General features: G+C 53.1%; 1 protein-coding gene across 1 annotated transcript; it reads left to right on the top strand.

Moving 5' to 3' along the window:
- Window positions 1-4,487: 4,487 nt before the first annotated feature.
- Window positions 4,488-5,367, top strand: ZNF593 (zinc finger protein 593). Its single transcript, XM_007459121.1, has 3 exons — window positions 4,488-4,687; window positions 4,923-4,985; window positions 5,077-5,367. The coding sequence occupies exons 1-3, from the start codon at window positions 4,488-4,490 to the stop codon at window positions 5,216-5,218; spliced, it is 405 nt and encodes a 134-aa protein (XP_007459183.1). The 3' UTR covers window positions 5,219-5,367.
- The last annotated feature ends 3,519 nt before the right edge of the window (window positions 5,368-8,886 follow it).

Genomic DNA, 8,886 nt, shown 5'->3' with positions numbered 1-8,886 from the left:
ATGCCGAAAGGGAAGTGTGACTGGGCTGGAGGAAAGGGCAGAGATGGAGTGTGTGCCAGAATAGAGCTAGAAGGAAGACAAGGCCCAGGGTCTGACCCTCTACGCCCCCAGCATCAAAGACCTGCTAAGACAGTGCTTCCTAAACTATTGTCCTCAAGTCTTCAGGGAGGCTCGCTGGAAATATAGATACCAGGCCTCAGCCAACACCGGCTGAATCAAAATCTTTGAGGGAGGGTCTGGGAATTTGTGTTTGTCTCAAGTTCCCTGGGAGGAGGAGGGTTTAGACCAATACTTGGGAACCACTGATCTGAACCACTCTCTGTTCCAAACACCTAAAACTTCTCTCTAGGGTTCCCTTCTTCTAGGGAGATGACCCCTCCCACATGGATGGGGAGAGAGAGCCCATAATACCTTTTAGCATCTCAATCCCAACAGCTGGTAAATTCCTCCTGAGAGCTAACCTAATCTCCCAGATATGCTGATTGGGCCTCTGTCCTGCTGAGAGAAACAAACAGCCAGGGGCTGGCCCTCCCCAGTCCTCCGTAGTCAGAAAGACAAACAAACCAGAGGAAAGGACATGGGAGAAGGGGATGCCCAGGCCCATCCCAGACCCCCTCAACACACACACGTACTGGTCAGCACAGGGCTCTGGTGGCAGCAGCTTGTCCTCGTCTTCTTTGTTAAACAGAGACGACATTGTCAGCCAGCCTCTCACCCCAACCCCCTGAACCTGGGAGAGAGGGGCTGGGAGTCAAGGAGGGCCCCCAGCACCACCTCCCAGGACTCCACAGCAGCTTCTGCCAGGCTCCCCAGGGTTGGGGTGGAAGAAGGGAGAACTCACCCGGCGGGCCAGCTGTGACATGGGATTGAAGGCCTCTTCAGCTGGTTCTGCTGCCTCAGACTCCACTAACGCTGGGTTCTCCTTCTGGGACACAAGACCCCTACCCAGCATGAGAGAGGCCCCAGAGGAATACGACCTCCCTCCCCCACTGCTAGCCTGGTACACATAGACCTGGCACCTCCAAACCCCATGGAACAAGACGCACACCTAGGCCCCTGACACCCTCCAAAAATACATGCAGCTGTACCTCTACGCAAATCTACCTGTCACACATTTCCTGTACAGTCAATCCCCGCAGACACCTTGGAGCTCACATACTGCCCACCCACAGACACATGCATACACGCTGCAAAACATGTGGACAAGGGCTTGCACACCAGTGTAGACACAACACCTGTACAGGAGCGTGCCTCCAACTCTTCACCTGTATGTACACAGATATATGTGCTGTGAGGCACCTACACAAGGACACTTACACAGTTATACCATTCACACCTGTGCACTTCCACAACTGAAGACAGCTGCATGGAGGCCCACTCACAGCACACAAAACCTCTCCACCCATCCACAGACACCAAGACACAGATGTTCACACACACCCAAACACACATGCCATACAAACATAGTACCTGCGAATGCCTGCATGCCTCTGTAGACTTCTGCCCCCAAAAAACACACCTGAAAATACCTGTAACCAGTTCACACATGCACACACACCTTAAACGGGGATTCCACATGGACGCCAATCCCAATACTGACCTACAGATACTCCTACACAGGGCCAGCCCTAGACACCAACCTGTGTAGACAGACACGTGTTCACACTGACATACACACACCCCAGCACTAGTTCCTGCCTCTGCCATATCTATTTGTGCAATTGCCATTTATCACAGCCTCCAGAGGTAAGACTGTTTTGGAGGCTTTTCAATTTTTCTTTTTAAATGTCAGAATAAACATGGTCCAAGTCTGGCTCTGTTCTGTTGCTGCTACAGTAACCCTCAGTGTACAAGTGCCACTTCCCGGGGGTTTGCTTCCTCTCAAGGTGAGTCATCCTGCTTTTGCTCAGCTCTGCCCATTAGAAAGTTGTGTCAAGCTGAGTGTATCTGTGTGGGTACTGCTCATTGGTCCTAAAAGGATCCCTTCCGTGTGGCAGCCCTTGAGATCTCTGGAGACAGTGACCACTCTTCCAGTGCCCCCCAAGTCTTTTCTTCCTTGGTTTTCTGGAATGTCCTGACTTTCTGACACTGTACCGTGCCATTGGTCATCCATGAATTGCCAGTTGCTTCTGCACAAATCTCTCTTTCTCTCTCTCTCTCATAGCCAGTCCCTTGCCCTTCTTAGTATCTTTCACTCCTGCTGCCCCTCTGCCCATGCCCCATCCAGCAAGCAGGATATTACCCACCTCCTCTGCCAGGTCCTCCTCAGATTCCCCACTCAGGGTCTGTAGCACTTTGGACTTGTAGGTTTTCCAGAAGGCTTGGTTCATGGCTGCAGGGGAAATGGGCCTGGCACCCAGGCACGGGAAGCACCCAGTGTGTCTGGCTCCAGGAACTTGGTGAGGCTGAGAGCCTGTCCCAGGGATCAGGTGACCTCATTAAAGATGCACCAACCTCCCCAGATGGCACAGTGCCCAGCAGGTGAACCCAATCCAAAGGAGTCTGTGGTGAGAGCCAGCTTCTGCCACTTCAGCCCCTCGTCTTGACCCATATTCGCCAAGAATAATGAAGACTCCCTCCACAGAAGCCTCCTTCCTGGGCCTAGGAGTTCTTGAATTTGATCATTTGGAATGGCTTCAGAAATATTCTCTTCCATTCACACATTCCATTTACAAAGTCCTTGGGCTCAGGACCCACAGTGGTTCCCCTGTGACTGTAGCCATACCAGCTGTGCCCTCAACAGGGCTCTGCCCTATGTCTGCACTCAGCCTCTGTGAACTGGAGTGGGAAGGTCCCAAGGCTCCCAGTCGGTGCCCTGGGCTTACATTTCACCGCTTTGTCTGGGCTGGAAACTGATTCCTCTCCCCAGGGATGCACGTGCTGGTCTCCCTGTTTCCTGGCAACAGGTTCCAAAGAACCGGAGCCCCTGAATTATTGCTGAGTTCCTCTGGTCAGCCTGGAAGGCACCAGGCTCTGGTGCATGGGAAAAGGCTCTCTGGCCCTCTCCCCACTCTGAGCACACAACACCTGGGCTGTATCTCTCCCTTTGATGCCAGCCCACGCCTGGGAGTCCAGGGCTCAGAGAAGGGGCTCAAAGATGGGAGGTCCTTCTGTGAGCATCTCCTTTTCTTGTGAGAGGAGCCGACCCTTCTTGAGTCTGACAGTACGCCTAAGCACTGTGATCTCTGGGGAGGAATAACTGGGGAGGGGTGAGAAGTGGCGAGGGCTTTCTCAGGGACTAGAGGCATTTCTGTGGGGGCCGGGATCCCAAACTTATTCACTCTCATTCATTTATTAATTTATTAACATCACAGACATTTTTCAGTGCCTCCCAAAGACGCAGCATCCCCCCCCACACACGCAACGCGGAGTCTAAGATCTGGGAACCAGGAAGGGGTGATAAGGCCAGAGGACGGTGCTGTGGGCCAGGCGGGGCGGGCAGGGCACCGGACGGGCCGGCATCCCCCCAGGGCACGCACCACCCTGCCCTTCCAGCGACGGAAGAGGACGCTTCGTGGGGCCCGGCCCCGAGCTCCGTCACTGACGTCGACGGCCGCCTGGGGGCGCTCGAGGCGCGGCCCGCGCAAGTGACGTCATCAGAGGCGGTCTGGCAGAGCCTGATCATTCCCAGGGCGTCACAAGGCGTCATCGAGCAGTCCGGAAGCGCCCACACGTGTTCTCCCAGCTGGGCTCTGGGACCCCCCCCCCCCCCCCCCTCTCCCACCACTTTAGGTGGTCACAAAGCACTGAGCTGATCTCCCTGTGCTATACAGCAGCTTCGCACTAGCTATCTATTTTATACATGTAAGTGTATATACGTCAATGCTACTCTCTCAGTTTGTACCACCCTCCCCTTCCCCCACTGTGTCCACAAGTCCATCCTCTACATCTGTGTCTCTGTTCCTGCCCTGCCACTAGATTCATCAGTACCATTCTTCTAGATTCCATATATATGTGTTAATATACAGTATTTGTTTTTCTCTTTCTGACTTACTTTACTCTGTATGACAGACTCTAGGTCCGTCCACGTCACTACAAATGACTCAATTTCATTCCTTTTTATGGCTGAGTAATATTCCATTGTATATATGTACCACATCTTCTTTATCCATTCATCTGTCGATGGACATTTAGGTGGCTTCCATGTACTGGCCATTGTAAATAGTGCTGCAGTGAACATTGGGGTGCATGACTCATTTTGAATTATGGTTTTCTCGGGGTATATGCCCAGTAGTGGGATTGCTGGGTCATATGGTAGTTCTACTTTTAGTTTTTTAAGGAACCTCCATACTGTTCTCCATAGTGGCTGTATCAATTTATATTCCCACCAACAGTGCAGGAGGGTTCCCTTTTCTCCACACTCTCTCCAGCATTTATTGTTTCTAGATTTTTGATGATGGCCATTCTGACAGGTGTGAGGTGATACCTCATTGTGGTTTTGATTTGCATTTCTCTAATGATCCGCCCAAGTCCTGCTGTCCCCCGCCATGGGTCGCTCCCGCCGGACGGGCGCGCACCGAGCGCACTCCCTGGCCCGCCAGATGAAGGCGAAGCGGCGGCAGCCGGACCTGGATGAGATTCACCGCGATTTGCGGCTCCAGGTTGCCGCACGGCCCCGGCCAGACCCAGGCGCGGAACCCGATCCCGACCTGCCAGGGGGCGGCCTGCATCGCTGTCTGGCCTGCGCGTGAGTTCCGGCCGGGCCTACCCTGAGGAGGAGAAGGGTCCGCGGTACGGGCCGGGGGTGTGAGATCCGGGTCCTGGGACGCGCAGGGTCTCTTCTCCTGGGACCAGTGGGTCTGCCGGCCTCCCATCCCTTCAAGCCCGGAGCCTAGCATCAGGGAATGAGCTAGGGTCAGGGAAATAGGCGTACCTGAGAGGCATCACCTTCTAACTATCCTCCTTACCCCCCATCTCTACAGGAGGTACTTCATCGATTCTGCCAACCTGAAGACCCACTTGCGATCCAAAGACCACAAGAAAAGGTATGAAGGAGTAAGGAGAGGATTGATGGATGTGTCCCGGGCAGACAGGGCTTGCATCTGGTCAGCTCTCAACTCCTATTTTTTTTCCCAGGCTGAAGCAGCTGAGTGTGGAGCCCTACAGTCAGGAAGAAGCAGAGAGGGCAGCGGGTATGGGTTCCTATGTTTCTCCCCAAAGGCTGGCAGTGCCCACAGAAGTATCCACCGCGGTCCCAGAGATGGACACGTCTACCTGACATGGCCTGAGGATGCAAGGCAGAGGAGCTGCCCATGGACAGTGATGCAAGGGCCAGGCTGGGAGAGACTGTGCCAGTCTCTTTTGGTTTGGGAAGTAGATGGCCTCTTCCGGGTGCCCTCCCTTCCAATAAAAGAACTGGATAAAGAGCTTGCCTCTGACTCGCTAACCTCCAGGCCGCTCCTCCAAATTCAAGCCCTGTAAGGGTTTCTCTCTACTCCTGTGTACGGGGCCCAGGGTGTTTGCTCCCTACTTGATTCAGCTTTAGAACCTGCATCCTTTCCTTCCCTCAGGGGTCCTGGCATCTGAGCTGAAGCCCCCCATTGCAGCCCAGGTGTGTGTGGGGGATGGGTAGGATCAGGTTTATACTGCCTTGCTTCCAGTGAGGGCAGGGAGTGACCCCCCCCCCTCAGAAAAGAAGTATGCTCCTGAGATTGTAGCCCTTGCGAGCCACCTACCCCCCAGGGCCCAGGTGAGAGGCTGCCCACTTCATCATGGAGCCTGTGGCGGCCGCCGCTGCCCCACCATCTTCCAGACAGCATAGCAGGAGCCGCCCAGCCCGAGGATAGCCAGCAGTGCAGCCACGATCCCCACCAGCGGACTCCGGGGCTCTGCCTTCAGCTCCCCGGCTATCTGCATCTGGAGGTGCACAGAGGGTCCACCTGAGGGGTCAGCTGAGACTTCTGGGAAGGTCGGGGGTGGAAAGGGGCTGAGAAGCTACAGCTGCGGGAAGGAGATATGGATACCATTGCTGCCCCAGGGAGATTCCACCCCAATCTCTCTCGCTTCACTGCCTATGTGGGCTATGTGGGCCCTGGCTGCTCAGGCAGCAGGGAACGTGACAGTCCGGCTGCTGGGTATCTTCCCAGCCATGGTAGGGGGAGGAAGGGGTCGGTCCCAGAAGCCACCATTTGGGGTGCTTACCTGTAGCACTCGGAAGTAGCCAGGTGTCAGGCGTCGAAATCGCATGGTGGGTGCCGCTAGTCTTCCTGATGTCCTGTGGGATGGAAGTGGGAATGAGGACCAGTGGCGTTCATGGTACCAAGAAGCGGAAATCAGGACAGAGAGGATGCTCACCAGCGTCTGCCTTCCCAGGTCTGGCAGGGGGCGGGGCAGCTAGACCTTTAAATCTGTCCCTTCCCCCTCCTGCCCGCCCTGCCAGCCTTAGGAGCAGCTGTCAGGAGAGATCAGCATCAGGCCTGAGCAGCACCTCCCCCACCCACCAGGGAGTCCAGGCCGGGTAGGCAGGAGAGGCCTTGCCTGGCAGTGTTGAGAAGTCTCAGGCCTGGACCAGGTATGGGAGGGCCTCCCAGCCCTGGTCGTGGCCCTAACCCTACCTCAGATGATTGGATGTCACCAGTCAGCTCTCAGCAAGGGAGGGGTTGGGTGCCTTATTAGCACCCCCTCCAAACAGGAATAGGCCTTTTTCACTTGGTTTCTGTTGGATCAACCACACCTACCTTGGGGGAAGGCACATTCCACCCCTTTCCCCAAGATGGAGTTCCTGTAGGGACTTCCTTACCTCAGCTTGGGGACAATAATAAAAGATCTGCATCTTAAGAAAGCTGTCTGAGGGCTTCCCTGGTGGTGCAGTGGTTAAGAATCCGCCTGCCAATGCAGGGGACATGTGTTTGAGCCCTGGTCCGGGAAGATCCCACATGCCACAGAGCAACTAAGCCTGTGCACCACGTCTACTGAGCCTGCGCTCTAGAGCCCGTGAGCCACAACTACTGAGCCCGCGTGCCACAACTACTGAAGCCCACATGCCTAGAGCCTGTGCTCCGCAACAAGAGAAGCCACCACAATGAGATGCCTGCGAACCGCAACGAAGAGTAGCCCCCGATCGCCGCAACTAGAGAAAGCCTGTGCACAGCAGCAAAGACCCAATGCAGCCAAAAATAAACAAATAAAAATAAATAACATTTAAAAAAAAAAAAAGAAAGCTGTCTGAGGTGTGCCAAAAAATAGTAGCTGACTAGGAGTTCCCTGGTGGCTAGTGGTTAGGATTCCAGGCTTTCACTGCCATGGCTTGGTTTCAATACCTGGATCCTGCAAGCCATGTGGCGTGGCCAAAAAAAAATAGTAGTTGACTGTGCTGGGCATTATTCGTATGATTTCATTTGGTATTGATTAACTCATAAAAATGAGGGGACAAGCATATTTCTAGAGCAGCACGTAGAGTATCTGCATATAGAGGGAATGGAAAAACACCCAGAAAACTTAACAGTGGCCCAACCTGGGCAACAGGATGGGGACATGCTGGGGAAAGGGCACGTCCTCCTTCCACTTAATGACCTACTGTTATTGCTGAAATTTTTACAGCACATAGATCCAAAGATCTTTCATAAACTCACAAAACTACCTTCAAAATAGAATCTGCCATTTACTGTGGCCCTAACTGCCTAGCCTTGCCACATGTTGGGAGCCCAGAGGAAATGCACTGGTGTGGTTGTTAGGACCCCAGTCCTTTACAGGGAGTATCTGAGTACACGTGGTGAGTTCTTGTTGGTTTCTCCCCTACAGGATTGTGAGTTCAGGGAGGGCAGAGGCTGGCTGGCTTCTCCCCTCTATCTTGTGCCAGCTCAGGGTAGGTGTTTGATGAAATCAGGATGGTGGAGATAGGTCTGTGTTTATTGGGTTTCCCCAGAGTGCCACAGGGAGGCCAGTGTAAGAAGAGGCAAAAGCATTAAAGGGGAAAGCACCGAGGAGTGTTAAAGGGATACACACAGTGCAGCGTATGAGGACATGAGGCCAAGGACAAAGCCAGAGAGGTGAGGGCCAAATTGCAAATTGGGAGCCTACTGGTTCACAAATGAGGGAGCAAGTCCTGTGGGGACCTGGTGAGCTGGAGTCCCCTTGAAAGGAAGCAGCCGGCGATCTGCACTCATGTTTGATGCCACGTGTGAAGGTGGGATGGGGTGAACAGAGCTGGCCAAGTTTCAGAGAACTCAATTTGTATGTGAAATTGTTAAATGATGACAAAACACACACACCATGTGGACATCTGTGGGCCAAATTCAGACTTCAGGTCTCTGGGTGACAATCAAGATCATGACAGGCTTTGGAGGCCAGGTATTGGGGCACTGGTAGAGGTTCCAAGTTAGGTGACACAAAGGGGGCAGGCCTCCCAGGCCCCTCCCCACGGAATTAAAGCAATAATAACTCATATCTACCTCATATTACAGATTTCAAAATATTTAAAAGACATCCTCACAGAGCTAAGGTCTAGTCACACACACACACCCACCCAGCCCCTGGCTTTTAGAGAGGAAGAAACAGGTTCAGAGAGGTGTAAGGGGTGGTCTCAGTCACATAGCAAGTGGAACTGATTTTTTTTTTTTTTTGGCTGCCCTGGGTCTTAGTTGAGGCATGCGAGATCTTTTTTAGTTGCAGCACACAGACGCTTAGTTGCGGCATGTGGAATCTAGTTCCCAGACCAGGGATCCAACCCAGGCCCCCTGAATTGGGAGCATGGAGTCTTACCCACTGGACCACCAGGGAAGTCCCGGAACTGATTTTTTTTTAATTGAGATGTAGTTAATTTACAATGTGTTAGTTTCAGGTGTACAGCAAAGTGATTCAGTGATATATATATATATATATATATATATATATATTTCCCTTATAGGTTATTACAAAATATTGAGTAGAGTTTCCTGTGCTATACAG

The sequence above is a fragment of the Lipotes vexillifer genome, unplaced genomic scaffold (assembly GCF_000442215.2).
Source record: "Lipotes vexillifer unplaced genomic scaffold, Lipotes_vexillifer_v1.1 scaffold496, whole genome shotgun sequence".
Classification (NCBI taxonomy): Eukaryota; Metazoa; Chordata; class Mammalia; order Artiodactyla; family Lipotidae; genus Lipotes; species Lipotes vexillifer.
This window is presented reverse-complemented; position numbering and strand designations above follow the sequence as displayed.

What these genes read in the sequence shown, in the direction of transcription:
- ZNF593 (XM_007459121.1), top strand. Translation starts at nt 4,488, where the DNA reads ATGGGTCGCTCCCGCCGGACGGGCGCGCACCGAGCGCACTCCCTGGCC. An exon ending in CATCGCTGTCTGGCCTGCGC is followed by an intron (nt 4,688 to 4,922) that starts GTGAGTTCCGGC and finishes CCATCTCTACAG; the next exon opens with GAGGTACTTCATCGATTCTG. An exon ending in TCCAAAGACCACAAGAAAAG is followed by an intron (nt 4,986 to 5,076) that starts GTATGAAGGAGT and finishes TTTTTTTCCCAG; the next exon opens with GCTGAAGCAGCTGAGTGTGG.